We start from the raw sequence: 22,622 nt of genomic DNA, 5'->3' as shown, positions 1-22,622 counted from the left end.
TGTGTGACCTTGGGCAAATCACTTAATTTCTCTTTGCTTCAGTTACTTAATCTGTAAAATGGGGATTAAGACTGTAAACCCCACGTGGGACATTAACACTGTCCAACCTAATTTGCTTGTATTTACCACAGTGCTTAGTACAGTGGCAGGCACTTAGTAGGCACTTAAGTACCATTAAAAAAGGCACTTAACAGAGTGCTCCTCACATAGTGGGTGCTCAATAAATACCACTGATTGATGAAGCTACTTCACTGGGCCTTCAATTAAGTAATAGTAATAATTATTAGTATTGGTACTTATTCAGTACTTACTATGTGCCAAGTAATGCACTAAGCTCTGGGGTAAATATAATCAGATCCCACCTATGGCTCACAGTCTAAATAGAAGGGAGAATAGGTAATTAGTCCCCATTTTACAGATGAGGAAACTGAGGCCCAGAGAAATTAAGTGAATTGTCCAAGGTCACACAGTGCTTTGCACATAGTAAGCATTTACTAAATGCCATTATTATTATTAAGTGGCAGAGGTGGGATTAGAACCCAGAACAAGTCACTTTTTTTCATTCCCACAGTGTAGTATTTCCTGGAATTCCCCTTGTTTGGGTCTCAAAGGAATCTGAAAAACTCCATGCCAAAATTCAAATTAAACCTCCAAAGTTAGCTCATCGGGCAAAAAACTACTTGGAATCTCCAGATGATTCATTCTGAATTTCACCCCAATCCAGGCCACAAAAGTTTGGGCCAGGTTTTCCCAAGGCCTGGGCATCTTTTCAAGACTCTCCCCTGCCCAGACTTTCAGGTTTAGAGCAAATCCAAAACCTTGAGGTTCCCCTGGTTTCAGGTTTCACGAGTGAGTTAGCAAAACTCCACCTCCCCCTCTGAACACCCCAGTGCCTATAGCGACTTTCAAAGTGTTTTAAGAATAAAGAAAATGACCCATCAGTTTCTCTTTATTTTCATAAGAGCAATGACAACTCATTACACAGAGAGAAAATAGGGGGATTTTCAAAATCTACAAATGCAAATATCTTTTTCCTCTACGGTTTTCCCCTCTAATTTGTACATAGCCCTTCTCCCCCACCCCCACCTCCATTCCAAGGAGCAGCCTGGAGAATATTACAACAAATCAAAATGGAACTGAAAGGAATGTAAAGAAATGCACATCAGTTGTAGCAAAATAGTCTTGTCTAGAAAACTTTGAAAACAGAAGGAAACAGAACAAATAAGTGGATTCACTGCTTATCCCTAGCAGAGATTCCCAAGTGAGCTGAGATTTTTGTAAGTAATGAAGCTAGAAACATTTAAATATAATCTTCTTTGTCATTCATTCTCTGCGCTAGAAAAATCACGGTTTTTGCTTAAAAATGAGCCCCCCCTCCCCCCGGGGGGGGTAGATATTCAGATCTCTCAAAATGGTAACCTGTAAAGGGAAGAAGTTTTTGAAACCGTTTGTTCAGACAAACTCATAATAGAAAAAATCAGGAACCGTTTAGACTTTTGAACTCTGCTGGAGAGATTGAGTTACAAGACAGAGTAGGCTAGGCGTAAACTCACTCTCCTGAGCAACTGGCAGGCTAAGGGTTAAGAGAGACCCAATCTGTTAACTCTGTATCTGGAGATTATGGAATGTTTATTCAGTGTTCAGATTTCCTGTTTAAGTATTTGGATTTCCTGAAATCTCTGCTATCAAGCCCAAGTGCTATCCACCGAGCAGCCTTTTTTTTTTCTTTTTTCCTTTTTTCTTCCTGCTCACATGGTCGATTTTCCTTCCTGCTCCCTCTTCTCAGTTGTAGCCTCCTTACTGTGTGGGACATTTATGGATGCAAATCAAAAGTTGCAGTCTCCAAAGATTTCTGGATAACTACTCGGTGGAATTGGTCTGTGTTTTTGTTTTTTTTTAAACCGAGGAGACTTATTGAAAAGACATGGTCGGCTTCAGCGGCTCGTGGAAGACTACTTTTTAGCCTAACATGGAATAATGGTCTTAACTTGGATGCATAAATGTGGGATGGAAATTCAGATTGCACAAGTCCTGGTGAGTTACAATATGTTGGGTTTAGACATGGATTTGTACAGAACAGTAAAAATGGCTATTGGAAGTGTCTATCTTAACCCAAAATATACGTGTACATGAAAGGGAAGAGATAAAAGAGGCTGTTCCACCATGTAGAAAACTCCATTTTTATGTCCCCCTAAATGTAAACTGTAATAAGATGCAAAGGTGAAAGACCCTTAACAAATGTATACAACAACTTTTCTTAGCACATTGCCTCCCTAGCCCTGATGGAACAATGCACTCAAATTTTTGTCCAGCTGCTAATTAGAACTCTGGAATGTATTGTTCACTTTTACCCCCGGTAGGCCTGGTATTTATTATCAGTTCTTCATATTTAGACCTCAAAAAAGATACCCACGATTACAACGTAAGATCCTTCTTTTTGTCCTTTCTTTTACTATTGGAATGATTTAGATCAAAGGCTGTTTTTCCTTTCAGGAATTCATATTGACTTTATATAGGTCAGCGGCCAGAAGAAAATACGAACTGATGCTGGAAGTTTGTTCCTGGATTGGAGGGTTTGAGGGGGTTGAGAAAAAGCAAAGAAGGCTCTGGTTTGTGAGAGATATGCAGGGTTTTTTTGTTGGTTTCTTAGTGTTTGCATGATACAGTGAATTTTTGGCGGCTTCAGTCCCCCTCCCCCCCAACCCGAGGGTGTAAAGACATCCCTGTGATATCAGCACAATGCGAGACTGAGTGTGAAACTGCATCACTGGTATATTTTCAAAGAACATGGAGGATAATTCAGTAGGAAGGCAGGTAGAGTTGGAAGGTTCCCCAAACATTTGGATTTTGGATGGCATTCTTACCCTGTCACCATTTCTATATTGCAATTTTAACTACCCTGCATGTGCAAACATATTTTTTATAGTTATTCACCTTAACAGGTGTGTTTCCAAACAATCACCAATGTAAGCCAGGGAATAGGTTTGGAAGGTTTTCTGCTGAAGAAGAAATAACACAGTTAATCTTTGGGTTTTGTCTTCTTTTGTTCCATTCTGGCCACACCATGGGCTATTCGGTCTTTTCCAACTTCAGTATCCATAAATCTGTACTGCCTGCCCCCCCCCCCCCCCCAAGTCCAGAGGTACAACCACCTCATTGACTTTGAAACGTACAATTTCTGGCTTATTACATAACTTTTCTCTCTTTCTCCCATGGCGGGGGTGGGGGACGGGGGACGGGGGACGACACACACACTCAAACCTGAGCTTCCCAAACACTAAACGTTTCCCAACGCAACATGGCTCCAGATGTGCTCAAGATTTCTAGTTCTCTTGCCCTTTGGAATTAAAGCAGCTTCTAACCCATTAGCAGAGTTGTCTTCCAGGTTTCTATATGGGAGAATGTTGAGGGGGAAAAGGGGAAAAGCCATTATTTTTACTGAGCAAATGTGAATTCCCCTTTAAGCTCTCCATTTTTTATTTTATGGTATTTAAAGGCTTACCATCTGCCAGGCACTCTACTAAGCATTGGGGGAAATACAAGTTAATCAGGTTGGACAGTAGTCAGTGTCCCCCAAGGGGCTCACGTAATTAATCACCATTTTACAAATGAGATAACTGAGGCCCAGAGACATTAACTTACTTGCCTAAGTTCATACAGCAGGCAGGTGACAGAGCCACAATTAGAACCCAGGTCCTTCTGACTCCTAGGCCTGTGCTCTGTCCACTAGGCAAAGCTGCTTCTTGGTGAAGCTTGGTGAAAGAGTCTCAAAAAATCTTCTTGTCTGGTATTGGGAGAGCTGTCAGTGGTCTCCCCTTTCCTCTCACCTCATAATTATAGCTCTGGAGATAGAAGTAAGGAGAGAGAACCCAGTGAAGTCCTTTGAGAGCTCCTGAAGATGCCCAAGCTACTCCCCAGGAGGTTCTCATTTGTGGACCTTTTCTAGACAGAGTCCATCCTACGTTCTATCTAGGTTCTATCCAGCAGGCTCAATCCCTGTCTCGGTGTTGTACTCCCTTGGCCAGGCTGAACTGCCCTGGGGCTCCATTTCCTCATCTGTAAAATGGGGGTGGCAGTTCATATGTTACACCTTGCTGATGAAAATTGCAAAGCAAATAGCAAAATCAGCTCATATTTTAAGTTGCCCTGTAGTCTGGTGCAAAGGTTAGGAATCAGAGGCTTGTGAGTTTTATAGTTCCAGCTCAACTGCTAGACAACTGTCTGATTTTGAGTGAGTCACTTTATCTCCCTGGGCTTCAGTTTCTTCATCTTTGATATGGGCATAACAATACCTGCTTCTTTCTGTCACATAGGGGCTTTGTGAGGACAAAATGTGATATGTAATATTGAAGTACTTTGGGGAAATAATAGCACTTTATAAATTCAAGGATTTTTATCAGTTGAATGTCTTTGAATCTGATTGCTCCAAAGTCTTGAAAGTTGGACTAACTTCTGCAGGCATGAGGTTACCATTTTGGCTTCAGAAACAGTGGTTTCCTCAAAGAACAATTTTCTTCAGATTTCCAGCTCCTTTGGCTTCCCTTACTTGGAAATGCCTTGGGATTTAGCCTCCCTCAGAGTATTTTAGGATTTCCTCCTCCCGTCCTGTCTGAAGTCAGGAAGTGCAGAGGTGCACGAAGTTATGCAAATACTAACAAGTTAGCGCTGGCCATCTGTAAAATGGGGAGGGAAAAGGTATTTGATTGGATTGGATTCTTGCTTCGGGTTAAGGGAAGAGTCAGGACTCGTGGTAGTTAAAGCAGTTTGCATACCATGTCCCAGTACTAACTTTACTACTACGGCAGCCAAATGAATTTCTGTACAGTTTGTGGTCCTGTCATTACAGGTGAAAGGAAGGCAGGATTAAGATTGCAAGCTCCTTGAGGGCAAGGATTCTGTCTATTTACCTTATTGAACTCTCCCAAGTGCTTTGTACAGTGCTCTATAAAGATTGTAAACTCCTAGAGGACAGGAACCATGTCTACAAACTCCACTATACTCTCCAAGTGCTTAGTACAGTGCTTTGCACAGAGTAGGTACTCAATAAATATTCTTGATTGATTGACTAAGCTGATATGTTCATTTCTCTCCCATTGTGGGTTTTCAGTGACTGACAATCCTCCTACCCTTTCTTGGTGTTATTCTTGGCATGTTGGAGTAAATGACTTTGACTGACAGAGACCTAGCCAGTCAGCTTAATATATTCAACATTGTCTCTAAGCTTAAAAATATTAATGTACCTGGGATATAATTTCCCTTGTCCTTTACTTTAAAAACAAAATGATCAATTAGCAATCAGATCAAGAGTTGTCTCTGGGGGTTTGGGGGTGCCATTACAGAGAGTGAGATTTCAGTACAGTGGAAAAGGCAATATTTTGGCTAACACCACTGACTGAAATTCACCTGTGGAAGGGTAGAAGTGGGGTGGGGGAGTGCAAGTGCCTGTGTGCCTGTCTGAGAAGTCCTTGCTATGCTGTCATGCTCATTGTTTGTGGGTGCTGTTTTCACTTTTGCTTCCTTTTGTCTCAAGATCCAACAAGCCTTCTGCTCCAAAAGAGCCACTTTTTTTCTCAGATGCATTATGCCATGCTCGTCTGTGTGTGGTACAGGCCCCCAGTTTTCAGATGGGCTTTAACTTGTGCTTTTCCCATCTCTTTTCCCACCTACCCCTGAGCTCAGTGACTGTGGATTCATTCCTTCCCATTCACAATCAACTTGTGCTTTGCATGTACAAGGAATGACTTGGGATTTCTCTAGCATGTGATTGGATGATAAATACCACCATTTTATGCCTTTTGCAGGTTTTGCAGGAGGAACAAGTTTTATTGTAGAACTTGGACATGGAAAATTGATATTCTGCAATAATAATATTTCAGTCCTTTCAATCAGTAGCATTTGAGGCACCCATTGGGTGCAGACCACTGTTTTAAATGATTGGGAGAGTGCAAAATAATAATAATAATAATGATGATGATGGCATTGGTTAAGCACTTACTATGTGCGTAGCACTGCTGTAAGCCCTGGGGGGGGGGGGGGGGATACAAGGTGATCAGGTTGTCCCACGTGGGGCTCACAGTCTTAATCCCCATTTTGTAGATGGTAACTGAAGCTCAGAGAAGTTAAGTGACTTGCCCAAGGTCACACAGCAGACATGTCGGGGAGCGAGGATTAGAACCCATGACCTCTGACTCGTAAGCCCGTGCTCTTTCCACTGAGCCACGCTGCTCTCTAAAAGAGTTAGAGGTCATGATCCCTGACCCCAAGGAATTTATGCTATGATGGGGGAGTTAGACACAAAATCACTTACAAAAATAAGGAAGAATAAAATGGAAAGATTGCTATGTGGATGACTAAGGGGTTACATAGAAAGTGTAAATCGATATGTGCAGAAGTCTCCTTTATTTCTTGAGAAATCTATTCTGAATGAAACATTAAGACAATCAATCGATTAATGGTATTGAGTGCTTACTGTGAACAGATTATGGCACTAAGCACTTGGGAAGGTATAATACAATGGAGTTGGTAGATCCATTCCCTGCCCGCAGGGAACTTAAAGTCTACAGGGGGAAGCGTACTGTCTACAATAGTATGACTTGAGTGTCTCCTATGTGCAAAGCACTGTTCTAAGTCCTTGGGAGAGCACAGTAGGCCCTTCCAGATTTTTAACACGATTGGCAGTCAAAAAAGAAAGACTGAACATTGGTGACTCAGGGAACGAAGTGGAAAAACCAACGAAGATGTTGTCACAGACTTACTGTCTTCCTGCAGCGTCAAGGAGTTCAGAGAGTATTAGTGGGATTTATGGATAAAAACAAATTTAGTATAGGGTCCTCAGTTGTTCAAAATGTTCCTTTCAGAAACTCCATAATGACAAAAGCATATTTCTCTAAGCCTATTGGTTCTAAGTATTTGTGTGGGTATTTAGAGTGTAACCACAATTTTTTTTAAAAAAATCTCCAGTATGTTGAAAGTAACTGTTTTAAGTACTTACAGATGGTAATTTCATTACCAGAAACAAAAGTTTCCTGCTTCAGCAAACTGCACTGTAATACATGAGGACAAAACAGATCCCTTCCTACCCTAAACTCTTGATCTAGTGTCTCAATTTCCCCCTCGATTCTGTTTTTCACTTATCCTCTAGAGTGAGAACTACCCTCCTTCCTATCTCAAAGCTGCATAGTCTCTCTGGTGGACACAATAATCAGATAGACAATGCAGGAAAAAACACACACCATCAAGTCTACCACGTGTGGTGTGGTGAAGGAACACAGTACTTAGAAAGACAAGGAAACTGAAATCTGGTCAGATTTGCAATTCAGTTGAGCACATAGCAGAAAATTTAGAGAGCATCAAGTCTGACTATACAAAGAGGATAAGGGAATTTAAGAAAGGCAAGGGCTTAAAAAAAACAAAAAGGGGCGGGGGGGGGGGGGGACGGACACGATCTCCAGCTATGGCATATAATGGAAATCTTAGGGGTCAGGTGGCTTAAAATGCCAGAGAACAAGTGATTCTTAAGAGTATTCTAGTAGTTCTCCCCCATTAGACTGTGAGCTCCATGAGGACAACAATAATGCCTGCCACCTCTTTTGTTTGTACCTTCCCAAGCCCTCAGTACAGTGCTCTGTGTACAAAAAAATACTCAGTAAATACCACTGATTGATTTTTTTGGGGTAGCCATCAACAAAATCTAAATAGTTAAAGGTTCTCATGGAAAGTAATATTTTTTTTGATATATTGTTTTGATTTGCCTGTAGACCTTCAGCTTAACTCCCATTACCTTATTTGTTTAATTTCCAAAAGGGGCAGAGGATCGGTCAATCAAATCTGCTGAATTGCCTGCTTTGGCATCCTTGTCTGGGGAGCTAGCTGATACTGTCTGCCCCAGATGTACACCCTGAGGGTTGGGGCTGTTGGTGTGGAATGTACCATGGCCACCTGGGTGATAATGGTGGACTTCTGGCTAGAACAAGAAAAGAAATGCTGCCTCTTCAGTCGGTCACATGGTACGCTTTCTCTGCTGATGAGAGTGGAGATGGAATGGTTGCCAAGGCAAAGCAGGGCCTTGGAGTCTGGGTACCTCTCCAACATGTGAGGTTAGACCAAGTGGATGCAAAAACCCAGCTCAATCAAAGAGCTGGTCTTGGAGCTTTCATAATGGGGGAGCCAGGTGGAATGACGAAAGTGTTGTAGCAGTCCAGATTTCTAAACCCCAACCCTTACTGGAGGGCTGGTAAATGCAGAGATCCCACATCTTAGAGAATCAGCATGGCCTCCCAACTCCTCCACTTGTCTGTTGTGTGACCTAGGGCAAGTCACTTCTCGGTCTCAGTTCCCTCATCTGTAAAATGGGGGTAGACCGACAGCCCCCATGTGAGACGGAAACTCTGTCCTACCTCATTAGCTTGCATCTATCCCAGTGGTTAGTACAGAGCCTAACACATATTAAGTGCTTTACAAATACCATTTAGATGGCCAAAAGCAAAAAATATCAGGTGAGTTTGAGACCTAGAAGTCAAAACTGGATCCAGTGGTCCTCAAAATTGTGTGTTTGCCTGAATTATCTTGTTTCATTTTTGTATGTATGTGTGTGAGAGAGATCTGGGCCTGTTTCCTCACCTTAAAATGGGGATTAAATTCCTATTCCCCTTTCCCCTTAGATTCTGATCCCTGTTTGGGACAGGGTCTGTGTTGATAGTGATGATCTTGAATCTACCCCAGCACTTATCACAATGCTTGGAACATAGTAAGTGTTTAACAAATACCATCATGATCATTATTTATCACAGGTGTCTGGTGGGGACGGGGAGAAAGATGTGAGGTGGACAAGACCATTGTGTAACTGACAGTCCCAACCACATTGTGCCCAGGTGAAGATTGCTTCTTTCTGCACTGTTACATTTCTTACCCAAGGGGCCTGGTGCTGTTTTTATTTTTCTTTCTTGTACCATGATCTTACAAAAGTGTCTACTTAGGGAGTCACCCCATTTCTGATAGCTGAACTCTAGGCTTCTGTCTCTCCACTATCCACTGCTGTGCCACAAATCATTTAAGATTTCTGCTTCATTATTTCTTCCGTCCCTCCCAATAATGGGTCACTCCACTTCAGCCCACCACCCAGTAGGTTTTTAGGTTTCCTGTTACCATTGATTCTCTTCAAACGTAATGCCCAGCAAAGGTATGCAATGATGAGAATTACTTCAGTGCTGATGCTCTGAGTACATTTCAGGACCCCATGGTTTTTGCTCCTGCCTTGCCACTTGAATATGCATTGTGCATAGAAGCCATTAGTGGAGCTGTTCTAGAAGTTGTGTAGGATGATAGGGGTATGTCAGATGACACAGCCATAAGAACTTTTAGGCTCCTTTGGGAACTGGAACTGAAGCCAAAGGATGGAAAGAGAAGTGGGAAACATTCTCACAGCATCTGTTTCCTGGGAACTATATTTCCCACTACCTTCTGGGAATGACAGCCAGTCTGCAAGCCTGGTGAGGTCTTTTGTTTTAAGGAGCGGGGCCCCATCTGGCTCCTTCTTCCTGCCTGGTGAATGTCTTGTGCCTGACTTAGGATTTCAAGCTCAGAATTTGGCACACCTGACTTAGCAAACCTGCTTGTATAAGTATAGTAGTATGTGTGTATATCAAAGTCTATATATCTAAGGGTGTAAAGACAATCAGATCTGGTTTAACTTTTCTCTTTCCCTTTGCATTAAACTAAATGTCTGTGTCTAAATTCTGAAGAACTCCCCCCAAACCCTGATAGACCAGTTGTCAGTTAATACCAAACAGATATACATTACAGTCTTGGACTTGGAATCATGATTTGAGACAACTCTGAGACCAACAGGGACCCAAACTGGCAGTTGGGTTCCAAGATCTACCTCTGATCTGTCTCCAGCAAACCCTGGAATCTCTGCCAAGTGGTCAGGAATCAAGATAATTTTTCTCAGCTTTCTGAGCAGAGGGAGTCAGACATGAGGGCAGAGGTAAAAAGGTACAGTGCCCCAACCCCACCCCTCCTCTCCCCGCTCTAATGTCAGCATTCACTACTTCCCTCCCATCAGTGCCTTGCTGGGGGATTTTCCCTAAGCTTAGGAGACAGGAAGAGGGAATCACGAGAAGGAACCAGTGGCCAGATACCACCTCTGCAAACTTTGGTAAACCAGGTTCTCCCCCTGAATAATCCAAATGCTTTTATTTGGGAACAATACCAGTGTATTTTTTTTTCCTCTGGTCTTCCACGTCAGAAAGTTCTAAAACATGTATTTGCAAAGAGGAAATAGTGATGCTGGCATGTCCAGAGCACATAAAGTTCTTTTGAAAGGATGGCTGGATGCACATCTTGGAAAGGAGCAATGCTTGGTCCTGGGATGGGCTTGACTTTTCAGCAAAGTGACTTGCATATTGTGCTTTGGTGACCATTTCCTGCTTTCTGCCCATAGCACAGCTTGCCTCTGGGTCAGATACTGAGAATGAATTCCCCTATAAGTCAATACTCAATCAATAGTATTATTGAGCTAAGCATTTGGGAGAGTGCAGTAGCGTAATAGACATGATCCCTGCCCTCAAAAAGCTTACAGGCTACTGTGTGCAGAGCAATCTATTATGTTCACAATGCTGTATTAAACCCTTGGGAAATTGCCCTCAAGGAGCTTGCAATCTAGGGGGAGAGATAGACATTAAAATAAATTAGAGAGAGGAAGGAGAAGGAAAAGGGAATATGTTCCTCTGAGCAGTCTTTTGATGGGGAAGGAAGGAACAGTGGAGTGGAGGAGGGGAGAGGGACAGAGTGAGGAGCAGTGATTTTCCTGCCAGGAATTTTCCAAAGCATTGATTGGGTGAGGATTGTGAGAGAGCGCTCTGGGCAACCAGCGATTGAAGTAATTACAAGGAAAGAGATTGAGGGAAATTTTAAAGCACCACTTGGCTGAAGCTATAGAGTTGGCACTGAAGAGTTTGAATTAATTTGTCAGGGAGGACTCTCTAAAAACCTGACAATCCAAAGGACATTTTACCAGGGAGGATGGGACAGTTTCAGGGGTTGGCGATGCAGGGTGGGAGGGTGGGGAATGACTGCGAGGGACTTCAAACATTTTTGGAGAGCCCTAATAGAGAGGTGGTGGGAGTTGCTTTCCAACTAATTGGGATCCAGTTGCTTGTGGGCAGGGAATGTGTCTATTATATTTTACTCTCCCAGGTGCTTAGTACAGCATTCTGCACACAGTAAGCACTCACATACAATTGACTGACTGATTTGCTTCTGGGTGCCTGACTGCAGGGCAGAGCTCCAACCTGAAGATAACCCTCCCCCTCAAGTGGAAAAAGAAATCCCAATAATGAGAGCACTTCTACCCATTGGGTGGTTGTTTTTGAAGGACAGGCATCCCAATTGGGACAAAATTCCTATTCAAGCCATTAGGAAACTTAGGAGAAAACCAGTTATCTGAACTAATGGGAACAGAGGCAGATCACTGCACGTTCAGATAACTGAACAAAATGGGGCATAGCATTGGGAACAAAGGCCTCCCAGGCTTTGTAAAAAAGGCTTTGACAGGTCTTTGTCTTTCTCAACAATCAAGAGCATGGATTGCAATATTAGGATATTAGCCTCAATCCATTTCCTATAATTAATTATAAGAAATCTCACCTCTTTCCCCATTGCTTTCTGAACACTAAGACGAATAATGTTCAACATTTTTCTTTTTGCCACGGACATATGTATAGAAGGAACACACAAACAGATTAATTATCTAGCAGAGCCTGTTTGCAGCGTCATTGAAATGGTATGTAAAACTCTTGCCCTAGAAAGCCGTCAGAATTCTCTTGGAGATGTGCAAGTTTATGGGAAGAATGCAACAGTTTCTCATATAGTCTGTTTCCCTTGGGTTCTGGATGAATCCCAAGTCTCGAGTCTCTCTTCCTAGATCTTCTTAGAACAATGTTCTGCACATAGTGAGGGTTGATTGATTTCTCTCTTCTCCCATTCCCTGCCCCCAAGGTCTGGTAGAATTTCTCTGCTCTTAAATTCTTCATGTTAAGATATGATGGAATTAATCCCTCTGTGGTTGTTTTTTTTTAAAAGACAGCTTCCAAACTCACCTCATTGACTTCCTGGTTTATTTGCATGTTATTGTTTGATTGCATAGTTTTCTTCCTGAAAGTAGTTTTTTTTCTGAAAGTCACCATCTCCACTTGCCCAAAAGGAACATGGGGATCTGGATACTGACTGAAATAATATCAGCTTTTGACATAAAATCATGAATACAAAGCATACTAAAATTCTGATCAATCAGTAGTATTTACTGAGTGCAGAGCACTGAACTAAGAGCTTGGGAGCGTACAGTACAACTGAGTTGGTAGACATGATCCCTGCCCAGAAGGAGCTTACAGTCAACAGGGGGAGGCACACATGTTGCCAACTTGTACTTCCCAAGTGTTTAGTACAGTGCTCTGCACATAGTAAGCGCTCAATAAATACGATTGAATGAATGAATGAATAAATAAATGATGGATATGGACGTAAGTGCTGTGGGACTGAGGGTGTGGTGAAAGTAAAGTGCACAAAGGGGATAAATCCAAATGCATAGGCAACTCAGAAGTTAGAACAGTGCTTTGCACATAGTAAGTGCTTAATATATGCCATTATTATTATTATTATTATTAAGTGAGACGGAGCTGGGGAAAAAATGGGCTTAATTCGAGAAGGCCTCTTTGAGGAGATATAACCTTAATAAGGCCTTTGAAAGTGGGGAGAGCAGTGTATAAGGCTGGAGAGAGAATTCCAGGCCAGAGGAAGAACATGGGTGAGGGGTTGGAGACAAGATAGATGAGACAATAGCACAATAAGTAAGTTGGCCCTAGAGGAGTAGAGCTGTTTGGGCTAAACTGCAGTAGAATATCAGGAAGGTGAGGTAGGAGGGGGCAAAGTGATTAAGTGCTTTAAAACTGATAGTGTGGGATTACTGTTTGATGCAGAGGAGAATGGGCAACCACTGGAAGTTCTTGAGGAGTTAGGAGACATGGACTGAATGGTTTTGTAGAAAAAATGATCCGGGCAGCCGAGTGAAGATGGACTGGAGTGGGGAGAGACAGAAGACAGGGAGGTCAGTGAGGAGGCTGATGCAGAAGTCAAGGTGGGGTAGGATCAACATAGTAGCAGTGTCTGTTACATTTTCCAGCATGTCACAGAGGGTGAAAAATAGTTCCTTCACACTTTTGAGTTTCTGAAATGCTTCAGACCCTGGGTAATAGAGGATTTCTTGCTGCATCTGTCCAGGAGTAGGAGACAGGCAACCAACCAATGCTTTATTTTTCTGAGAGAATGGCTTTCAACTGTGTGATAGTCCCTTTTTCTTCCTTCTGCTGTCTCTTATGATCATTTCATTGCTTTTAAATATCTTCTCCTGCACTCCTTACCTCCCAGTTGGTGGGTCAAGGAATGTGTCCAGACTGTCATACATCTCCCCAGCTCTTGGTACATAATACATGCCTAATAAAATGCTGTTAATGATGGTATTTGTTAAGTGCTTACTATGTGCCAAGCACTGTTCTAAGCACTGGGGTAGATACAAGGTAATCAAGTTGTCCCACGTGGGGCTCACAATCTTAATTCCCATTTTACAGATGAGGTCACTGAGGCCCAGAGAAGTGAAGTGACTTGCCCCAAGTCACACAGCTGATAAGTGGCAGAGCCGGAATTAGAACCCACGACCTCTGACTCCCAAGCCCGTGCTCTTTCCACAAAGCCACGCTGCTTCTGGGGTCATTTTCCAGGTCTGTTCATTCTTTTTCTGTTTTTCATTTACATTTTTAATAATGCTTGAACAACTAGAAGGGAAACCTTGGAGAAACTTGCCAGACCAAGGTTTGGAAGACACACAAATCCTCATTCCTCTGGCCCAGTCAGGAAAGTGGAAAGTTTAAAGTGGAATTCAAGGAGGGACTTTACTTTGTTCCAGAAATTCTCCATTGAATTAGGTAACCTCCCTGGGACAAAAGAACAGCATGTAACAATGAAGATGGGTGGTTCTCTGGTTCAAAAAGGTCAGGAAGAACAGTATTTATTGAGCACCTACTAAGTGCAGTGCACTGTACTGGGTACTTGCAGACCAAAGCAAGTAGTAAAAAGCAGGCGCTCTCAAGAGCTTTCAATCTAATGGAAGGAGGCAGGAGATATAATAGAACAAATATACCATAGTCAAAAGTGAGAGAATACATGTGAGTGAATAATGAAAACAGCATTAAACAGATAATGGTTGCATAGCCAGACAAGGCTTTTGTGCCCATTGAGAGATGGCCCAATTCCAGCAGTTAGTAGTAGTAGTAGCAGTAATAGTATTTATTAAGTAGTAGCATGGCCTTGTGGCTAAAACATGGACCTGGTTTTTAGTCCTGGCTCAGCCACTTATCTGCTGTGAACTTGGGCAATTCTGTTCACTTCTCTACACCTCAGTTCTCCCATCTGCAAAATGGGGACATGGACTGTGTCCAACCTGATGAACTTGTATCTACCCCAGTGCTTAGTACAGTGCTCTGCGCATAGTAAGCGTTTAACAAATACCATTTTTAAAAAAACGTAATTTGTGCAAAGTGGGCCACAGAGTAACCTGAATGATGCCTGAAAATCCAGGAAGGAGTGCGCTCTGGTTAAAAAGCAGCTTCATTTGGGTCTAGAGGCCAAGCCTCAAAAGTAAAAACAGCACCAATCACTGCCAACAGTGAACACAACAGTGTGCGCACACACACACACACACAGTGCAGCAGTTGGGCTTTTCAGTCAAATACACACATTCACACTGTGGTGACTTTCACTACCAGTGATTTCTTCTTTGAGTATGAAGGATGGCTAAAAGAACACAAAATGGAAGTATATCATGAGTTAGATTGGCTTGCATTCAGCAGGGAAAACCATGTTTTCCATGGTTGGACTGTGACCAACCTGATTACCTTGTTTGTACCCCAGCACTTAGCACAGTGCCTGGCACATAGTAAATGCTTAACAAATACCACACACACTCACACACACACACACCTTTTCATATGTGCATTTTCCTGGGTTATCTTCTACTCTGTTGATGACTTGTAGTAGTGGAGTTGTGGGCTCAATTTGGGACCTGTGTATTTTTAGAAAATATTTTTGAAGTGAACAATCTACTTTTGCCCCAAAGATTGTCTTCTATCAATGAGATTAAGGTACCATTAGCCTTACAAGCCAGTCTATGTGATGCTCTTAGTACGCAAAAAGCACTGTTCCAAATGCTGGGATAAATATAGTACATTCAGATTGGACACAATCCCTATCCCACATGGGTCTCTCAATCAAAGGGGCTGGAGAACAGATGTTTGTTCCCATTTTTCAGATGAGGAAACTGAGGCACCAAGAAATTAAACAATTTACCCAAGGTTATACAACAGGCAAGTGGCAGAGCCTGGATTAATCTGCCCACCTGGTGGAAGAACCGTGATCCACTTCCTCCATTCCCTTATCCTGCCAATCATGCGATTTAACATATAAGGGAAGACAGGGTTACAAAGAAACCTGTTTTGTTTACAACCTTATGATAAAAGGGGCCTGCCTACTGTTGACTTATGCACTGGGACTGAGTTGCCACACCACAGGGAAGAGAAAATCTCCCTCTGTGGGGGGAAAAAGAGACAGAGAAAAAAATGGCTTCTTCTGTTTCCATGTGGGTTGATCTGGCAGAACAAATCTACATTGCAAATCTTTACAAATCCTTAGCAGATGAGAGCAGATAAGAGCAGATAAGAATCATCTCTCCTGGGCAAGCAGGAGAATGCTCATCACCTAAGGCTGCAATCTCACATCAGCCTGCACCTGAACCTAGTAATCACTGGTATTTTTATAGTTCTTACTGTGTGCAGATCACTGTACTAACCTCTTGGGAGAAGAGAAAACAACAGAGCTGATAAAAACATCCCCTGCCCACAAGAAGCTTACAGTTTAGTAGTTTTCATTCAAAGATTGAGGTCAAAACCCCTTGACTATTCACCCACCTTTGCTGTGTTTCATTCATTCATTAAATCGTATTTATTGAGCGCTTACTTTGTGCAGAGCACTGTACTAAGCGCTTGGGAAGTACAAATCAGCAGCATATAGAGATGGTCCCTGTGTTTGTCTGTAATGTGCAGCAGAAGAGAGTCAGGTGGCTACCAAGTGGGACTTGGGAGGAAAATGGACAACAGGAGGACACCGAAATGACTGTTGTGTGGTGACTTCAAAGCGGGCAAAGAAACCCAAAGCACATTTTAAAGCCCAGCCCCAAAATATAGTGCTGTGTGGAAGACCACTCTAGTGGGCAGAAGTTGAGGGAGGGGGTTACCCTCCTTGACTAAAGGCTTTGTAAAGACCTGGGTTGCTAGAGGCAGATGGAAAGCGAAGTAGCCCCCGTGGGGGATGAGCCCTCTAGGGCACCAAAGATCCTTCCTATGAGTAAGCAATGCAGGAGGGTGAGTACCTCCACAAGTCTCTTCAGCCAGTATCACCCGCAGGGATAGAAGCTCACTGCCAGGGCTTTGTCTCTAGAAACGAAGGCTATATGTGTATAGAGAGACACAGCATGGCCTAGTGAAAATTGCACAGGCCTGATAGTCAAATTCTAATCCTGGCTCTCTACCTGCCTGCTGTGTGACCTTGGGCAAGGCACTTGATATCTCTACCCCTGTTTCCTCATCTGTAAAATGGGGATTAAATACTTGTCCTCCCTCCCCTTTAGAGATTGACCTCATGTGGGAAAGGGGCTGAATCTGACCTGCATGTGCTGTATCTCAGTACTTAGGACAGGGCTTTACACATAGTAAGTGTGTGGTAAATACTAAAATTATTATTGGCACCAAAGTGCTTAAATACCACAATAATTATTATTAGTACTAGTATGGCTACTAATAATAATAGGAGTCAGCATTCACAGAAGGACTTTTTTCCTAAGGATTCAGTGCTCTCATTTGCCCCATCACATCACACACTGGGAAAGTCTGAAGCTCCCTCCTAGAGAGCCTGCCCCGCTGACTACAGACTCCTACACACTTAGCAAGGAAGTTACACAGCACAGATGGCTGATGTTCAGTTTTCTGCAAAATAGTAAATATAGCATTGCTAAAAAGCCTTCTACAGTACCATGATGACTATATATTTCCCAGTTTCTAAGCAGGGGAACCACAACCCCAGAAAATCACTAGGCCACGAGGAAGCTGGAAACATGATACGTTGTCTACTTGCTAAAGTCGTAATAGTGATAGTATTTATTAAGCCCTGCATGCAGAACATTGTACTGAGCTCTGGGAAAGAGTACACAAATGGGAATAAGACATGGACCTTATCCTTCAAGGGTCTCATAATCCATGAAGGGGGCTCGCAATCGATGAAGGTTTGAAACTGTTTTAGATGTTTGTGCCCAGCTCACTCCGACCTAGGGATATGTGTAGAGGAATCTGGAGAGCCCTGGTGGCTCTGATGTGGAAGTGGAATAAAAAAAAAAATCCAGCTGTATGTGACTCAAGCTTCATAATATCCTTTTCCAAAGTGCAAAAAAAACCACCCAACAATCCTTTCAGGAAATGACTACTCTTGAATAATACATGTCGTGTCTATTTTAGGGATGGAATTGAGTGCTGTAGGCCAGATTATTTGTATCCATTATTCCTGTAAAGTATATGAAGCGTTATGGTGGTGACTCAATGTGCTAGAAGTCATGACGTTGTTTCATGGAAAATATACTGGTAGCATATGTTAAACCTATGCTGGAGTGGGGATGAATTATGATGAATGCAGCACCTGTTTCCTGAACTCCTCTCTTGCTAAAGATAAGTAGAAAAGTAGAATAGGTGGACATTGAATATAGAAAACGTGATAGTTCATGTCCAAGTGGGTACAGGAGAAGCAGCATGGTTCAGTGGAAAGAGCCCAGGCTTTGGAGTCAGAGGTCAGGGGTTCAAATCCCGGCTCCACCAATTGTCAGCTGGGGGACTTTGGGCAACTCTCTTTACTTCTCTGAGCCTCAGTTACCACATCTGTAAAATGGGGGGATTAAGACTGTGAGCCCCTCGTGGGATAACTTGATCACCTTGTAACCTCCCCGGAACTTAGAACAGTGCTTTGCACATAGTAAGCACTTAATAAATGCCATCATCATTATTATTGTTATTATGGGATCATGTTTTGACATCAATCAATGATACTTATTGAGCACTTACTGTGTGCAGAGTAGTGTACTAAATGCTTAGAATACTATAATGCAACAGAGTTGGTAGAACGTTTCCTCCCCACAGTAAGCCTACAGTCTAGTGAGGGAGACGGACATTAACATAAGTTAAGGATAGGTACATAAGTGTTGTGGGGTTGAGTGTGGGGTGAATTTCAAGTGCTTCAGTGGTAAAGATCCAGGAGTGCAGACGATGCAGAAGGGAGGAGTCAGGGGAAAGAAGGTTTAATCAGGGAGGGCCTCTTGGAGGAGATGTAACTTTAATAAGGCTTTGAAGGTGGAAAGGGTGGTGGTATGGTGTATATGGAGAGAGGAGGACCCCGGACACAAGGGGGAGGTGGGAAAGGGGTCAACAGCTGCAGCTTTAAATTCCCTTAGTTGGTAAGTAACCTAAGTGCTTCATAGGGTGTTCAGTACATAGCAGGGTTCAGTAGATATTCAGCTCTCCCATTCTGTGTGCTTTCTTGATTTGGAATCCTTGCTTCCCAATTTTAAAATGAGAATTTGAGGATGTTTTGTCTGCTTGACGACACTTGATACATTTTGTCATTTTCTTCATGCAGATCATTTTCTTATGGTGACGGGTGAGACATGAGATCTTCAGCCTCAAGGCTTTCGAGTTTTTCCTCAAGGGACTCATTATGGAATCGGTAAGCTGGCCACAGACCCTCTGAACATTTTTCCCTTTAGGGTATGTGTTATCCACTTTAGATTTTGCATCATTTTGAAATCAGTTATCCATAGTTCTTTTCTGGGAGAGCCCCCTTTCAACATCACAGGCTGAAGATCAAAGTAGGTTACAGTTTGCGCTATTGGTTGCCATTATTTTACACCTCCTTAGCTATGACAAGGTCAGCAGGTATAGACTTCTATAAATAGAAGAGCCAGTATAAGAGAGCCTGGGGCTGGGAGTCCGAAGATTAGTGCTCAGAGCACTAATCTTGGCTCTACCCTCAAGCCTGCTGCGTGACCATAGGCAAATCATTTAACTTCCCTGGATCTCAGTTTCCTCAGCTGTAAATTGGTAATAAAATACCTGTTTTCCCCACTTTTAGATTGTGAACACCATGCTGTGACTAATCTGATCAACTTTTATCTACCCAGCACATGTGGGGTATTATTATTGTTGTTGTTATTATTATTATTGTTATTATTATTATACCCCCCACAATATTCCACCTAAGCATGTTCTCCATCTTCAATTAAACATAAACATAACACATTATTGGATGGTAGCTCTTACCAGGTGCCCAAGATTGAAATGAAGTCCCCAGTACAATCCCTGCTATTTGGATGGAAAAACACAGGCTGAGAAAAATGAAATGTCTTCTCTTAGATCACAAAGGAAGCTCCTTGAGGCCAGGAATAGGCATGTCGTGTGATTCTGAAGGGCAGTGTGACCTAGTGAAAAGAACACAGGCCTTGGAGTCAGAGGGCCTGGGTTCTAATTCCGACTCTGCCACTTGGCTGTGGTGTGATTTTGGGCAAGTCATTTAACGTCTCTTTATCTCATTTTCCTCATCTATACAATGAGGCAAATGCTAGTTTATTATTATTGTTAATAATAGAATTAATGATCTGACTCCCCACTCCTAATGGCCCAGTTTCAATGGATGCTCCAGAAATGCTAACTGAACTGAACTGCAAATGAGGACTCAGCATCTGAGCTCAGGGTTGTTCACTGTCCAGTCTCTGTTTATCTCCCATTTATTTCTATAGGCTCTCATTCTGAGCCCCAAGGCAGACAGAGTGTAATTATCCCTCCATTTGTTGTCAACCTCCACTGAATTTCCTTTAAGCCTCATTGATACAGCTTCTTAGCTGCCCAGGGGAGGTAAAAGGTTAGGAATCTCAGTTAGATGTATGAAAACAGAAGAACAACAACGTCACGGAGCTGAACAGAGAACACTGAGTGAGTCTTTTTAACTGGATTTCTAACCACTGGGAGGCTTACTGTCTCTACCTAATAGCTTTAAAAACCAAAATTCAAGACTGTAATTCGATCAAATGGCATCAGATGAACTTGGATCACTTGTGTGATTAGCACAAAATAAGCAATTAACAAACACCACAATTATTGTTTGTGTTATTATTGAGCACCAGTCTCATAGAAGTGATTAAACTGACAGCAGTGCATCTTGACAAACTAAAGCTATACAGAGACAATGCAGTAGGAGGCAAGTTCAATTTTGATTTAAATTTCATCTTGTCCTCAGCAGCATGTCTTTTAGGTCTTGAGCCTGTATAGGGCTGACTTCAGGTAGCGGGCAAGGGAAGCCATCACTTTAGTGAATGAATGGTATCATTTTGGGAACTCCTGAAGATAGCTATGGCCATTGCAGATCAGCCCTGAGATGGCCACCATTGTTTTTGGTCCTCCCAAAGAGGCCCATTGTCACTTCAAGGCTTACCACAGATTGCCGCTGCCTTGGAACTAAAGTAATAGTGGGGTGTGAGACTGAGTCTCAGAGCCAATGACAGGGGCAGCAGAAAAGGAGTAGTGGTAGGTGGGGAGTCTGGTGGATTTTTCCTCCACCCCAGTGTTGCTGAATGTCTGAAGCCAGCCCTGGGCCTGAGAACTGTAAAAAGGCTGTTTGTTGCCCGGGGAAATAACGATTGGAATGTTACTCCACTGGACATAAAGATACAGGTTTCTGGTTGGTACTTCCCCCTGACATTTCCTGCGGGGCTCAGTGGGAAAAGCAGAAGTCGAGGTAAGGGTCCTTCAGTTTTGCCTCTAACAACCTGGGTGCCAGGGAGGCAAACTCCTTCCTTATTTATCTAAGGGGAGCTACAACCTCCATCAAGAGGGTGTTGTCTGGAGTGCCCGATAAGGCTCTTGTAAAGTCCTTTGCAAATTGCAAAGTGCTATTTGGATGCTTTGCCCTTAAAGCCACTTGTTGGTTTAAGTGGAGAGACTAAGAGGCTGTTTATCTAATGCCACCTTATCAAGATGAAAACTCCCAAAGTTCCCTGTGGGTGTCCTTCAAAGGGCTAGCTGGATGCAAGGGAGGAGATTTACCTCCTAGGTGAACGAACAGCGCTTAGTACAGTGCTCTGCACACAGTAAGCGCTCAATAAATACGATTGATTGAACAGATCAGAAGGCACCCCATCTTATTCGGATTACTGCTGAATGTGGGCCCTCCCAGCAGGAAGTATGGACAAACCCATCAGCCACTATTAGGAAACAGCAGCAGGAAGCAGGCAAATGGAGCAGGCAGGAGGCTGAAAATGAGGAGCCTCCCTTGTTGCAAGGGTGACAGGCCTAGTGGAATGGGGGTGGAACTGGGAGTCAGGAGAAGCAGGTTCTAGTCCCCGCCCTGCCAATGGCCTGCTGTGTGACCTCAGGCAAGTCACCTAACCTCTCTGATACTCAGTTTCCTCATCTGTAAAATGGGGATAAAGATATCTGCCGCTCCTTCTTAGACAATGAGCCTAAGGTGGGATAGGGACTGTGCTCAATCTAGTTAGTAACAATCCCAGCATTTAGCACATGGTGAGGGCTTAATAGCATAAATCATACCATAAATAAATGTCATAAATAGAAGCAGTGTGGTATAGTGGATAGAACACAGGCCAGGGAATCAGAGGAGTTAGGTTCTAATCCCAACTCTACCATTTCTCTGCTTTGTGACCTTGGGCGAGTCACTTAACTTCCCCTGTGCCTCCGTTTTCTCATCTGTAGGATTAAATCCTACTCCCTTCTTCTTAGGGTAGGAGCCCCATTTGGGACAGGGACTATGTCCAACCTGATTATCTTATCTCTGCCAGTGTTTTATAGAGTGCATGGCACATAGTAAGCATTTAACAAGTACCATAATTCTTCTTCTTATTTTAATTATTAACTCAATAGAAAGAGGTTTATGTGACGTTGAGAGGAACAATGAGACCACCTCAGAGAAGCTCAGGGGATCATTGTTTCTGGGGGCAGGCTTCTGAGCCCTCCCCTGTCACTGACCAAAAAACCTAAGCAGGGAGACCTCTCTTAGAGGGAGGAGAAAAGGCCCAGAAAATATTTTTCTTCCCAGTGGAAATTCACAGAGAGAACCCTAAGTGGTTGGTGTTTCTCTGATCTTGTCTTGCCCTCATCAGAGGGGAGGAGAGGCCTTTTATGAGGCACCTATCAACATGATATATTATTAAACATTTCTTTGTACCAAGCACTGTCCTAAGCGCTACTGTAGATACAAGAAAATCAGATGTGGCTCAGTTTTGGTCCCCCAGCGTTTAGAACAGTGCTTCACATGTAGTAAGTGCATAACAAGTACCACAAAAAAAGGCATTTTATCCACATTTGTACAGATGAGGAAACTGAGGCCCAGGGAGTGTAAGTGACTGGCCAGAGGCTAACCCACCCACCACCCATTCAGTCCCCTAGGCTATTCCCCTCTACAAATTCTAC

General features: G+C 42.9%; 1 protein-coding gene across 3 annotated transcripts in view; it reads left to right on the top strand.

Annotated features, from left to right (window-relative positions):
* The first annotated feature begins 1,863 nt into the window (after window positions 1-1,863).
* Window positions 1,864-22,622, top strand: part of ASAP1 (ArfGAP with SH3 domain, ankyrin repeat and PH domain 1) — a 202,503-nt gene continuing 181,744 nt past the window's right edge. For all 3 annotated transcript variants that reach the window (XM_038760067.1, XM_038760066.1, XM_038760065.1), the window contains exons 1-2: window positions 1,864-2,034; window positions 18,781-18,867. In XM_038760067.1, coding sequence (XP_038615995.1) covers window positions 18,809-18,867 — 59 coding nt within the window. In that variant the 5' untranslated portion in view covers window positions 1,864-2,034; window positions 18,781-18,808. The remainder of the gene's footprint in view (window positions 2,035-18,780; window positions 18,868-22,622) is intronic.

The sequence above is a fragment of the Tachyglossus aculeatus genome, chromosome 18 (assembly GCF_015852505.1).
Source record: "Tachyglossus aculeatus isolate mTacAcu1 chromosome 18, mTacAcu1.pri, whole genome shotgun sequence".
In the NCBI taxonomy this organism is placed as follows: domain Eukaryota; kingdom Metazoa; phylum Chordata; class Mammalia; order Monotremata; family Tachyglossidae; genus Tachyglossus; species Tachyglossus aculeatus.
Note: the sequence above shows the minus strand (reverse complement) of the source record. Positions and strands in the feature narration are given on the sequence as shown.